Below are 14,736 nucleotides of genomic sequence, written 5' to 3'. Positions count from 1 at the left end.
AAGCATTTGTTTCCCACAGAAGAACGCAGAATGAGTATGCAAATGTTGTTTATTTCAAAAGTTCAATAGCTGAATCCAAGATGTCTCCTGCTTCACTGAAAAGTCCGTTTTTTGTGCATTGGAGGCTTTGAGTTTCCTCATCACACTTGTGTAAGTGGTCCACTGGAGCATGGACTGGCTTACAAACAAGTTGTGCTGTCACAAGACCATGCTAATGCACACATCTGAAACTCTTGAACGTCAAAGTAAACACTGTGAAACCGTCCCCCTTAAGCAGATAAATTTGCCAACAGCCTTCAAGTGTCAAACTCTGCAAAAAATAGACATTTTTGCAGCAGCCATACTGAAACAGTAGGGAAAACATGTGTTATTAATAATACTAATTGGTGGAGCAGTTAGTGTAGCTGAACCTTCAAAGTGAGCCAACATGCCAGAATAGTGCATAAGCGTAACATATTTTTTAGTGGAGGAGGACCTTAGATTTTCCTAAATTTAAACATTTGCTCAAAACTTGGCCAAAGACTAACATAAAAGATCCCTGATGCTGAAAATGACAAAAAAAAAAAATTCAATCTGGAATTTCTGCTGTTTTTGAAGAATTTATGGTGCTAAACTCATTATATAATTTTTTACTCTTCTGCCCCACAATATGCACAGGGTTCCCATGTTGTAATATAATATAGTACGATATAATATAATGTAATATAATATTCAACTTCATTCAATTCAGTATGATACAATTGTAGTAGGAATATTGATTTAGCATTCCTTACAACAATATTAATATTCAATACAGATTGAAAACAGCAAGTCTAAGTTGACAATAAAAAAGATACATAGATAAAAACAAATTAAGAATATTTGTACATAATAAAAATAAATGTGCTCAAGGAAAGGAATCTTCGCATTTCAGCAATCAACATAACACTTACAACACAATTAAATTAACAAAACACTAGAAAGTAGATTTGGTGTGGGGTCCCCTCATGGTGCATTGCTGCACTTCGGCCACTAGAGGTCAGTGTTACCTCACACGCTGAGAGGAGACAACAGTTCCTCCTCCTGTCCAGCTGCGGGCAGTAAAGACACTTTCCCCTCTGATTCTAGCGATGTTAAACCTTCCAGACAAAGAATGTAATCATTAAACAGACGCTGTACATATGAAATGACATTCATGACATTTAATCAGACATTATTTGCGTCGTAACGGGATTAAGAGTCGCCGCTGTGCGGAGCGGCCGACACAAATGCGGAATAAACGAGGACGACGTGATGTTAAACGAGCCGTTGACGCCGAGCTGATGTTGAATTAACTGGTGATATCCGTGTCTGTGAGGACGGGCTGTGGTTGCGACGGAGACTCAGGACGACTTGGACAAAGGGAATGACAAAGTAGGTGACCGTCGACCGAAATGTCCCTGCTGTCAGTCTTAAATCTGCAGGGTCTGAGAAGACTTTCATACAGCCAACAAGTGACTCTCACAGGCTGAGCTAAACTGATTTATGTGAGTTGAGATCACTGTTAGCTGTGGAAAAGTTAACTAAAATGGGCTATTTTATAATTGAATAAGCTAATTTGTTTAGTAATTTTGTAAGCAGAATGCTAAACATTTCCTAGTTCTTGCTTCTCAGAAGTGAGGATTTTCTGCTTTTCTTTGCCACGCAGGACAGTAAAGTTAATCCCTTTGGCTTTTGGACTTGATCGGACCAAAACAAGACATTTTAAGGCATGTAAAGATGTCACCTTGGGCTGTGGACAAACTGTCATTTCAGCTCGCTTAATGAATAACCGAGAAAATAATCGTCAGAATGATTGGTGTTGAAAGTGATCCAATTTACCACGCCACTTATTGCAAGTCTTGATCTATTCTATATTTGTCAGAGCAGACTCTTACTTAAATCTTGGAGGTATTTGGACTCAATCTGGCACATCAACAATTATTGCTGGGAGATATTTCCATATCATGATATGAGACGAGATTTTTGATATCACTATATCCTGGTAAGTGTTGTCTTTTCCTGTTTTTAAGGCTGCGTTACAGTAAAATGTGGGGGCTGCATCTAACAATTAGAGCTACTACTAACTATTTTGATAATTGATGAATCGAGTTGAGTATTTTTTATTTATTTATTTTTTTTTTATTATTTTTTTTCAGAAAAAAGTAAAAAAAAAAAATTCTAATCCCAGCCTCTTAAATGTGATATCCTCAAATGTCTTGTCTTGGCCACAGCCCAAATATATTTACTTTGCTGTCATAGGGGATTACAGAAAACACAAAACACATTTGGTCACCATATCTGAGAAGCTGAAATCAGGTTCAGATTAATTAGATAGTTGACAAATAATCAAGTAATTGACTAACTGTTGCATCTCAAGTTATCAAATTAAGATAACATTAAGTAATCTTAAGTTTTATTTTGAAAAGCACTGTATTTTATTTTGAAAAGCATTGTATTTTGTGTCTGCGTCTGCAGAAATCATTGAAAATATTAATGGTTTTCTGATATTATGCAAACAGCTGAGTCAGATATATATATATATATATATATATATATATATATATATATATATATATATATATATGTATATATATATATATATGTATAAAACATAGACATGAAAACAATAAGTGAACCCTAATGAAGTGATTTAAGCTTTGGCAGCCATAACAATTGCTACACATTAAACTGCCAGTGCTGCAGGCTGTAGTTACCTTCTCCTCTCTGTCTTCTTTAGGTTTCTAACATGTCGGACCCAGTTCAGACCACCTCTGACAGTCTGTGTAACCTCGTCCGCTGGGCTCACAGCCACGGCACCATCTGCACCCTCATCCCCAGCCTGAAGCACCTCAGCAATGGTTCCTACAGTAATGTTCTGACGTCAGAACCCAGTCCCCGTGGCAGTGGCGGCCCTGTCGCCGTGTGGAGTTGTGGCGCTGGGCACGCCTACCACTGGCCCCTCAGTGACCATAGCAACAGCTGTGGCGGCTCAGCAAATACCAGCCAGTGCCAGGAGAGGTTTGTTGGTGGGCGTCCGTCCAGTAAGGTAAATATTCAATAATAATAATTCAATTTGTTTTGTTTGTATAATGTTGAATTTAATAGTATCTTAATTTGAATAGTGAGTAATACTTTGGAAATACATGAAGATGCTCATTTTCAATGGTGAAATCTCAGTGTCCAACCATATAAACTTGTGGCAATTGTGCTGGATGTGAACTTGACAAGTTTGCATTGTCTCCTTGCCACCTTTCTAGCCTGAGGAGCCACTGGAAATGCGATTGCCTTGCAAACCTATTATGGCATATTCAGTAGGGATTCTAGTTTCTTCAAAGCCAAAGCTAGCCAGCTTCTCCACCTCTCAGCTTGCAGTACTTTTGCAGCTTCTAACTGAATCTCTGTGGTTTGAAGTTCAGTCTCTCTCCTGCATCCCTATTTGTACTTTCAGACTTTATTTTACTATTTCATGTTTCCTCTCAGCTATATAGGAGTTGTGTTGAGTTACAAACATTTCCTGCTTTTGTTGCTTCATAATAAAAGCTTTTCAATAACACCACAACAGGGGACATTCACTGTAAAATTTTATTTGTTAAATTAAATGTCCACCGTTTTACAGCTGCTTTTGTGAACACAAACCGGATCAGCTGGAAAACTGAAACAATTTCTCATCCTCACATTGGTTCAATTCACGGAAATTAGAAATTAAGGAAGGGACATTACATCACTAAAGAACATACTTTGCTCTAGATTTTTGTGCCAGTTCTGTCAAAGCTCATAGGAGATAATGTCAGTCATGCTTTTTGGAGGATTACAGCAAATACAATAGCCTACAAGTGTGTGTGTTTTTAGTGTTTTAGGGGCATTTCTTCATTAAAGGTCATACAATGTAGATATGTGATGTGATGCTGCAGGTTTTAGTGTGCTTCACCACTCATCTCCCGTAGGCTTCAGTAGAACTGGCACCAAGCAAAGCATAGAATGTTCTATACTGAGGTAATGTCTCTTCCTTCTTTTTTATTTCCTCGGTTTGATTCAGGAACTGGACCTTTAGGGGTGACCCTGCCCTGAGATGTCTTTGTTATGACAACTTGACATTCACCAAGACAACAGCGTCTTTGTTATGACAGCTTGACATTTACCAAGACAGCAATGTCTTTGTTATGACAGCTTGACATTAACCAAGAGAACTTTGTTATGACAGCTTGACATTAACCAAGACAGCATAACATTTCATAAACACACCATAGCAGGCCTAATTATCAAACTTTAAGAAGCTATTTAGCTTTATGTGTTAACATTACACTGATGCAGTTTATTTCTGGCGTCATTGGGCAAAAATTCCATAATAACTTTTCTTCTTCTGCTCCTCTGCAAAGCTCTGTTTTCATTCTTTAGAAAATGTAGTCTGTAACAGGAGACTTTGGCCAATCACAAGAAGCAGATAGTTCATTGTTGAGTCTTAAGCTGGTGGTTCACGACACAAAGAGACTCAACAATCAACCGTCTTCGAGCTACCAACCCAAAGCATTGGTATTTGATGACCTGGGAATTAGACTTGACAGTAAACTATTTCTCCACAATCGCTTACTGCACCTTTAAACTGAGGTTGGTTTTGACATTTGCTGTCATGAGACCATTATATTTGTGTCTGGAATAGTTTCCCTGACCTCAACTACAGTCATGCATTTTGGACTTGTCATAAAGATTTCATTAAGTTTTATTACGCTGTCAAATGCTTTTCTCACAGTGTCATGAATAATTCCCTTGACCTCAACTAAAGTGGTACATTTTGGACTTTTAATTAAGGTGTCATTAAGTTTTATTATGCTGTCAAATGATTTTATAATGCCATCATGAATAATTCCCTTGACCTCAACTACAGTGGTACATTTTGGATTTTTATGGCAAGGAATACAGTACCGAGATGATGTGCAAAGGGCATTACACAGCTGTTCAAAGTCATGTAAAAAGTTTACAAAAGCATGCACATCCAAACTTGATAATAAATACTAGGTGCTGGACAAAGTATATGTCGAAAAAGGAAAAATAGAGTCTTCAGACTGCAACCCCAAGTCCAAAAAAGTTGGTACACTATGTAAATTTCAATAATAGTCAATAACTTCTGACTATATTAATTTGAACAAAGACAAGATATTTAATGTTCAAACTGATAAACTTTATACTTTTTTGTATATATTGACTCATTCTGAATTTGATATACATAGCTAGGGCATGTTTACCATTGTGTTATATCACCTTTTCTTTAAACAACACTCAGTAAACATTTGGGAACTGAGGGCACTAATTGTTTAATATTTTTCACTCTTGCTTGACTTCAGCTGCTCAACAGTCCAGGGTTTCCAGCGGATGGTGCTTCATAATGCAGCACACACTAGGCAGGCCAGCCTAGTACCCAAACCCTTTTTCTACGAAGCCGATTTCTTGTAACACATGCAAAAATGGTCTGGCAATGTCTCGCTAAAATAAGCAGGGACCTAAAAAGATATTCCCTGGATGGCATCATGTTGTGTGTTCAGTACTTACATCACAGGGTAGGCATAGAGATTCAATCCGTATTTTTAATTTCTCATCTATTCTCTCATTCTTACCCTGCAGGTGACAGCGAGGGCATCATGTGACCTGTCGGGTAGTGAAGCTGCATCAGAGGGGGAGGAGTTCAGCAGCCGGCTGTTTGACATAGCTGGATGCGATTCCTCAGCTACAGACGAAGATGGCGAGTACGAGCCCCGCCCGTCCAGGAAAAGAGGTGGGGCAGCAGCAGCAGGAGGAGGAGTTGTAGGGAAGAAGGTCAAGCAGGAAGCGACGTCAGCAGAGGACTTTGACACTGCTGCTAACATAGCTAGCACAGAGCTGGCAGCGACAGACAGTCTTTCGCAGGCTTGTCAGGCACCGGACACACACTCTCAAATCACACACACACTGTTCCCTAACAAGCCCCTCCCACCCTGCTCTCAGCCCCAGCACGGACAGGATCTGGGGTGTGAAGGACTTGTGGACCCAGAGATGGAGCTGCTGGGAGGAGGCGGCTGCATGACAGGGACCATGGATCATGTTGAGAGATGCAGCTCAGCCACAGAGATTACAGAGAAGACTGCAGGTACAGCTTTGCTGTGAGGCTCTTGAAAATCTTGAGATGCATGTTATGATTGGATTAATGTTTGACTGGCTGTCTGTCTGTTTCTGTGTAAATCCACAGGGGGACTGGATGAGCTAGAGAAGCTACAAGCCTTACTTTATGCAGAACGCAGCCGCAACCAGCAGATGACAGAGATGATCTCAAGTCTGAAGCAGGACAAAGAGCTGCTGCAGCATGAACTGACTAAAAAAGCAGAGCTCATCTGTGACTTCCTGCAGGACAGGATGCGGCCAGGTAGAGACTGGGTTGAAAATCCACCTATTGATGAAATGAGTGACTGTACCACTTATGAACACCACTGCTTTCTCCGCTTTCACAACATGACTGCTACAGTTAAAGCAAATTGCATTGTTTTTTAATGCGGTTAGCAGTTTGTTGGCACAAAAAAGTAACATTTTCTAATAACCATCATTAATAAAGTTTAAAATGATACTTAAATTTATTTTCCTGTTAACAAACATTCAAATAATGTTTACATATGCTTTACAATCTGTTTATTATGTAAACTGCTGCAGCTTTACAGTAACCATTCAGATAATCTTTATGGACAACACAAATACAACAGTAGAGTACAGTAGCTTGGACAGTTGCCCCATACTTCAACTATGATGCTGTAGGTACCCCTCTAGTGTCAGTTTTATGTGACAGGGCAGTATAATGAGCAACATAGAACATGAAATTGTGGCCTAAAGAGGGTGTGGACTGAAAACGCTCCAGTAGATGGCGTTGTTTCGTTCACAGTATTTAACAAAAATTGACTTGAAGAGCTCAAGGCCACAACTCCAAGTCCAAGTGTTTCCTGTTTGCAGAACAACACTACAAAAGGGCAGTTTTTATCTTGCTCTCTGAAACCTGCTTTCCTGCAAGCACTCCTACCCAAACATCTTTTAATAAATATGCAATGTCCGGGTCGACTTTCAAAATAAATGCACAAAAACCACTTGCTTGGTTTAGGAAAAGATAGGCAGGTGTGAAGAAATGCTGTAAAATAAGAATGCTTTCAAAAATATAAAATGTAATTGTTTATTTTTTATCATTTTACAAGATATAAAGTGAGCAAACACGAGAAAAATCTAAATCAAATCAATACTTGCAAGGAACCTCCACCATGCTTCACTGTTGCCTGCAGACACTTATTATTGTACTGCTTTCCAGCCCTTCAGTGAACAAACTGCCTTCTGCTACAGTCAGATATTTCAGATTTTGACTCATCAGTCCAGAGCACCTGCTGCCATTTTTCTGCACCCCAGTTCATCTGTTTTCTAGCATAGTTGAGTCGCTCAGCCTTGTTTCCATGTCGGAGGTATGGCTTTTTGGCCACAATTCTTCCATGAAGACCACTTCTGCCAAGACTTCTCTGGACAGTAGATGGGTGTACCAGGGTCCCACTGGTTTCTGCTAATTCTGAGCTGATGACACTGCTGGACATCTTCCAATTTCAAAGGGAAGTAAGCATAATGTGTCTTTCATCTGCGACTTCCTTTGCCGACCTCTGCGTCTACGGTCCTCATCGTTGCCCGTTTCTTTGTGCTTCTTCAAAAGATCTTGAACAGCACACCTTGAAACCGCAGTCTGCTTTGAAATCATACACCTGACTATGATCCTATAAAATCCCTGACTTTGTGCAAGTGTACCTAGAAGAATTGATGCTGTTTTGAAGACAAAGGGTGGTCACACAAAATATTCATTTGATTTAGATTTTTCTTCTGTTGGCTCACTGTGCATTTTGCAAATTGATAACAATAAACACTTAAATTTTATATATTTGAAAGCATTCTTACTTTACAGCATTTCTTTACACCTGCCTAAAACTTTTGCACAGTACTATAAGTAAGTAATGTACATGAGTTTGTGAGGTATTATAATTATCAGTTGCAATTTTATAGATATAAAGCCATCCAAATAATGTTTACAAACTGTTTGCTATGTAATAATTTCTTAAAGGTTTTCAAATCATGTGGTAATCATTAACAAATATTTAATATAGTATATAAAATGTTCTGTGCAAAAATACATTTTAGCTGATTAATTTAATCGGAATGTAATTGTGGTCGTCTCTTATCAGCTAGGATACAATATAGAAACTAATTATTTTATATTACACAGGATAAAATAAAAAAATATAACGGTGCCAATAATTAGCACCATAATTATTAATTCATTGTTAAACAGTTAACTAACTTAAGTAAAGTTTGACTATCAATTTATCATTTGTTAATGATGATTATTTTAAAGTGTTAACAAAAAAATTACATGTATTTTTGTGTAGTATCATTCATGCAAAATTGCAATTTAAAGTGCTACATATAGTAGTGACAAAAGTATTGATGAAATAGATGCAGACAGTAAGACAAAGTAGTAATGACAGCAGCAGTAGTAGTAAAATAAGTTAAACTAAAATTTACTAAATTAGTTTTGTAATTTAGTAAATGAATACTTGAAACATCTACCTGAAAGTTCTGGATGTCCAGGAGTGACAAAATCAAAATGAAAGCAAAATAAAAAATTAAAACGCCTTATAACTATAATACTGTTGTTAAAATGTTGTATTTGTAATTCTAGAGAAGAGGAGGCCTCGTTGCCCCAATCCAATGGAACCGGGAAGTTCACACATGATCTCTCCTGAGGACGTGGCGGGGATTGATTCACCAACTCTGTTTGACTCATTTGAGGAAATGGAGCTCGCCCCCATGGAGCGACCCCGCACCCTGAAGAGCAGGAGGAACCGGGACGGAGAAAATCCCAGAGTTAGGAGTAAGAACATGACATGTGATGTTACAAACCACACTATGGCACTAAAACGTGTCATTCTGTGGTTATAAACACCCATAGAGTAGAATGTCTGGTTATTCATTTGCTTTTTCTATGGGCTGATGTGTCTCTCACTGTCTTCTTTCCAGTGAAAAACGTGGTGGGTGTGATTGCGCGCTACATGACAGCCCTACAAGAGTTTCGCCGCAGTGTTTCTATGAAGGTGGCCTTCGACCGGGTCGGCGTGGACCGCAACACCATCTCTCGTACAGCAGCCATTGCAGAACTCAGCATCGCCGCTCCGGAGGTGTTTCATGCGCTGGCACCATGGGATGAGAAGGAGGAGACACTGGCACATTATGCCCACCGCTGCAAACAGGCCATGGATGACAACATTAAGGCTAAGATCAAAACAATGAAGGCAAAAGGAGAACTGTTGCCCATTGTGTCAAAGTGACAAGTACAGAAAGTGACCCGGAGGCCTACGATTCATATTTATGTACATATAAAAATGAAATTCAACACAAGCATAAACACCCTGTTAAAGAAAAAGCCCACCATTGGATTCTCTTCTTCTGCTGTTAGACACTGAACCATCCGAGTCTGTGGTGCTCATCTTATTCCAGGCGCTACAGTATATTGCAAGGTTGTTGTACCAATTTTTTTACATTTACATTCTGGCCACATTTCTGCTCCTGTGGGTGTAGAAATAAGTCATATTGCCTCCTGTCTAGTGGATTCCTACTTGTATGGTTGTGAAACATCTGTGCAATATTGTGACTCTGGAAAGAATAAGCTCTTGTTCTTCGATTCTACGGTACTGTTCCAACTTTTGAAAAAAACAAAAACACTAAAATCTATATATTAGAAGTAATTGGTTAATTCTGTGGTGGTCACTCAGACCACTTTTAAGTGGCTCTGCCTTTGATGTTCCAGTAAGTGGTTTGATCAGTAAGGGACGTTTTTGTATTCCAGGTTCAGTGACTGAAAAGTGTTTCTTATGTATGATAATATACAGTATTTACTCTGTTGCATGTGTTGTTCTGTGTGCTGCCAGCCACTGTTTTTCAATAAATCACTGAAAAGAGTGAGCATTATGATGTTAAGCAAGTCTTATTTTATTTTAGAGAACTAAAAATATGCCTTCATACGTGGATATGATTTCAGAGGCTTTCGTAACAGACGTCTGTTCAAATTCACACTGAAAAAGACACAAAGATCAGATGTGACAAGAAAAAAAAAGTCTGAACTGATCATGTAAATGTAACCACGACGAGTGGTGGGAATCACCAGCAGCCCCATGATATTTTATCACGATTCTTCAGTCACAAAATAATATTATTGTGATTTTAAACATTATAACTAAATTACAATATATTATGTAGATATAAAGTGATTTGTCACCTTTTCTCAACTGCAAAATGTCTCCAAAGGAAAACTTTGTCAGCATCTTTTATCTAATAAGATAAAATTTTCAGTTTGTTTGTTTGCCACTTCATCCACTGTTAAGGAGATTCTGACCAACCAGTCCTGCTGATCATGACCTCTGCTAACCTCACCAGAAAAAAACTCAGCACCATCTAGTGGACTGAAAAAGCAATTGATAGTATTATTCTAGTAGTAAAAAGTTTAATTTGTATTTGCAATATTGACAATTTATCTAACTAAAGATTTATACCTGGCATCGATCGTATCGTACAATTGTACAAATTGACCCGCAAAAAATAATAATATAATGCTGTTCTTATTTTTTCCCCACCCCTACACATAGCCACGGACTATGTGCATTTAGACATTCTGCCACCTTTTTATATATTTTCAAAAATAAAAACTCTTTATAGAATTGAATTTAACAATTTTATTATTCAAATATCAATACAAATCCTTTACAAATGTAAAAAACCTGACAAAATGTGCATTTTATGGAAAGCCATGTGATTAGAGCTGTGAGAGGCGGCAGAGCAGGATTTACAATATTTATACAGAGTTTGTTTTAAACCTCTGGATGACTTCACAGGATGGTTCACAGCAATCTGGAAGCATCTTCTGACTGTCTTAAAGCTTTCCTAAATTCAGCAGCCAACTCTCTGGTCTGGAAAATGTAAAAATGACAGATTCACACTCCCCTGAGATCTTTAACAACATGACGAACGACCGTCCATTAATCACAGACTTAAAAGAGGAAACTGGGAGAGACACAGGTTTGATGTGCATGTATGTCATCTCGAAGCAGCAAGAGGGGGGACGACCGGTAACAACAAGGTCATGAATCGGGTTCCAGGCGTGGAAGGACAGGGAGGATGAGGTTCCCGAAAGACGAGTCCTGAGTGATGAAGAAGCCTGATGAGTGTGCGTGTGCATGCTGAAAGAGAGGACACACATAGGCAGAGGTTTGTATGAAGTGTTTCTACTTACAATCACCATTTAATAATCATATTCATTTATCTGACCAACACCGATCAGGCACAACATTATGACCACCTGCCTAATATTGTGTTGGTCCCCCTTTTGCTGCCAAAACAGCCCTGACCCGTGGAGGCATGGACGCCACTAGACCCCTGAAGCAGCAGATCCTTTAAGTCCTGTAAATTGTGAGGTGGTGCCTCCATGGATCAGACTTGTTTGTCCAGCACATCCCACAGATGCTCAATGTGATTGAGATCTGGGGAATTTGGAGGCCAAGTCAACACCTCAAACTCGTTGTTGTGCTCCTCAAACCATTCCTGAACCATTTTTGCTTTGTGGCACGGCGCATTATCCTGCTGAAAGAGGCCACAGCCATCAGGGAATACCGTTTCCATGAAAGGGTGTACGTGGTCTGCAACAATGCTTAGGTAGGTGGTACATGTCAAAGCAACATCCACATGGATGGCAGGACAAGGTTTCCCAGCAGAGCATTGCCCAAAGCATCACACTGCCTCTGCCGGCTGCCTTCTTCCCATAGTGCATCCTGGTGCCATGTGTTCCCCAGGTAAGTGATGCACACGCACCCGACCATCCACGTGATGTAAAAGAAAACATGATTCATCAGACCAGGCCACCTTCTTCCATTGCTCCGTGGTCCAGTTCTGATGCTCACATGCACATTGTTGTTGGCTCCCCACGTGCATCAGTGAGCCTTGGCCGCCCATGACCCTGTCGCCGGTTCACCACTGTTCCTTCCTTGGACCACTTTTGATAGATACTGACCACTGCAGACCGGGAACACCCCACAAGAGCTGCAGTTTTGGAGATGCTCTGACCCAGTCCTCTAGCCATCACAGTTTGGCCCTTGTCAAACTCGCTCAAATCCTTACGCTTGCCCATTTTTTCTGCTTCAAACACATCAACTTTGAGGACAAAATGTTCACTTGCTGCCTAATATATCCCACCCACTAACAGGTGCCATGATGAAAAGATAATCAGTGGTATTCACTTCACCTGTCAGTGGTCATAATGTTATGCCTGATCGGTGTAACTGCTGCCTGACATCAACAGACCACGATCAGCATATATGTTGCCCCGAAATGATAACTTTTTTACATTTTATTTACAAAGCATAATGCTTATTGTTTATACATTTTTAGCTTTATGGTCAGCATTTTATGTATATTAAATCCTTTTTCAGGGTTCTGATTGTGTTTTATTTTTAGTTACCTATAATTATTAAAAAAATACCAGTGAAAATGTAGTGTTTTAGTGCCCTTACACCATTTTGGACAATATACTTTACTATTATCCTGCTTCTGTTACCACATTTGAGGGATCAACCCAAAAACAAAAAAGTGCGTTCATGTATGTATGTTCATAGCTTCATATTGAACAGCCAGGCATGTGAGTGATATTGATTGATGGATTTATTTTTCAATTAATGAATGTAGAGTGGCTACATTAAAAGGAATTTGTTGTGCTACTTAATCCTGTGTGACACAGTTGTGGGAACAGGACATGAAGTTGCATTTGTGTTTGTGCGTCTGTCTCACCTGCAGGGCAGCTTTCTGCTGGGCAGCGATGTGCTGCTGCTCTGCGTTGTCCCTGAACTCCTTCAGGCTCGGTCTAGACAGTGAAATGCTACAGGATGAAAGACAGGAGAAGGCAAGAAAAAAAGAAAAAAGAAATAGTTCATAATGTTAGTGTGTAACTAAAAAATTACTGACATGTACTGATATATAAGGTTTTGCCTGTGAGAAAACTGCCGTTACCCTTCAGGGCTGCACACTGTTCCTACCTGGCTCCAGGTGTGTTCATGGACTGACTCTGCATCAGTCGTCTCCTCTCCTTCTCCAGCTCAGCCAGGATTGCCACCCGTGCCTTGTTCGGGAAGGCTGGATGGAAAAAAAAATAAAAAATAAGGGGAACAGACAGAGAGACAATGGGGGAGTGAGAGGGACTGTACCATTAATATCACTTTTTGATCCAATGATGCTTTTAGTGTGATAAACAAATGGCGAGTAAAAATTATATACTTGCACTTTGTCTTGTTGAGTTGCACAGATATAAAGGTTAACTTAATTTTAAGAGGTAAAAATGAAGATGTTTAACATTGTATTGCTGAGATATTTAATGATTTACAGAACAAAATATGTAGGATCATTATACATTATAATTGTAAATTTTTATTGAGGGTCACTGTTACAGAGGAACTACAGAGGCTGTATTAACTCTATACTTTCTTCAGAAGAACCAGAAAGCAAAACCCTTTAAGGGGTCGTATGTAGAAGGGAAATCAAGATTTATTAAACTCTCGCGAGATATGTATGCGTTGTTTCTTCATTGTGAACATTGTACAAACTAATTATGCATTATAATAAAACAACACTGTGGTTAAGATCTGGGTAGCTTTAGGGCCAAAACATACTTGGTTAGGACTAGGAAAAGATGATGATGTAAGTTAAAAAACCCAATCTCGTGAGATCTTTCGCGGGTTTGGGGTTCCCATCTAGACACGAACCCTGGAGTTAGGCAAGGTTCCAAATTGATTGATGAAAGACAAAGAACTTCAACACCAATGGCGTTTGTCCCAAAACAAAATGATTACCTTGACCTGGAGGATTAGTAGCCATATCGGTGCAGCTGGCAAGAGGGAGGTCAAAACTTCAAACCAGTGGAAGGGTTATATTAATAATTTTTCGTGAATTTGATCTGTTAGTGTTTGCTTCCGCCCGGCTAATTTCGTACTGGCAGATAACAGGCAACGATAAAAGCCCCTCGGGTGATAAATGTAACTTAAACTTGAGCTGGATAATCTACTCCGAACTTAGTGTTGTACACCACAGTAACAGTAACTGTAACTTAAAAAATAACGATACAACGCTTCAGTGGGTGCGTGTGATGACTCGCATTCTGCCTCTGTGTAGTTGGTTGAGACCCGTGTACCGGTTTCTCAGTGTGGTAGGTTAGCTAGTTAAGAGAAAAAATGACGATGTCTCACTTTGCTCCTACTTCCCGTAACCAAAACACGAAACAAGAGGACGACCCAAAGGATATAAAGGCAAACAAATGTGATGGGAATATATGTTACTGAAATAATTTACTTGAAACACAAATAGTGGTGTTTCAATTTAATAAACTTGGTGAAAATGAGCGGGGTTAGCAGTCTCAGTAACAGTTCGCCGATCTTCGCAATAGACGATCTTTAGTGTGTCGCTCGCAGCTTGTTATCACGTGACGATATGTTTACATCCGGGTTCGTGTAGTTCAACTTCCGGAGCTGCGCAGTGGGTGTCAGCTGACAGTTGTGACCAACCAGCGGGTGTAACATCTCAACTGAGGAGACCCTGAACGGAGGAAAAAAGCCTCCCTCTGTCAACATTAACGGTTATCAGCCGCGGCGAACCGGACAGCCGTTA

General features: G+C 39.5%; 2 protein-coding genes across 2 annotated transcripts; one reads left to right on the top strand and one right to left on the bottom strand.

Annotated features, from left to right (window-relative positions):
- The first annotated feature begins 1,109 nt into the window (after positions 1–1,109).
- Positions 1,110–10,005, top strand: kiaa1958 (KIAA1958 ortholog). The gene is made up of 6 exons (XM_084746532.1): positions 1,110–1,392; positions 2,738–3,046; positions 5,617–6,118; positions 6,218–6,391; positions 8,720–8,911; positions 9,058–10,005. Exons 2-6 carry the CDS (start codon positions 2,747–2,749, stop codon positions 9,363–9,365), a joined length of 1,476 nt encoding a protein of 491 aa, XP_084602658.1. The 5' UTR covers positions 1,110–1,392; positions 2,738–2,746; the 3' UTR covers positions 9,366–10,005.
- A 746-nt stretch (positions 10,006–10,751) lies between these two features.
- Positions 10,752–14,698, bottom strand: inip (ints3 and nabp interacting protein). Its single transcript, XM_084746240.1, has 4 exons — positions 13,926–14,698; positions 13,116–13,212; positions 12,871–12,958; positions 10,752–11,270 (listed from the first exon to the last, which is right to left on the bottom strand). The coding sequence occupies exons 1-4, from the start codon at positions 13,948–13,950 to the stop codon at positions 11,172–11,174; spliced, it is 309 nt and encodes a 102-aa protein (XP_084602366.1). The 5' UTR covers positions 13,951–14,698; the 3' UTR covers positions 10,752–11,171.
- Between the last annotated feature and the right edge of the window lie 38 nt (positions 14,699–14,736).

Source organism: Lutjanus erythropterus, chromosome 20, assembly GCF_056507025.1.
Source record: "Lutjanus erythropterus isolate fLutEry1 chromosome 20, fLutEry1.hap2, whole genome shotgun sequence".
Lineage (NCBI taxonomy): Eukaryota > Metazoa > Chordata > Actinopteri > Lutjaniformes > Lutjanidae > Lutjanus > Lutjanus erythropterus.
This window is presented reverse-complemented; position numbering and strand designations above follow the sequence as displayed.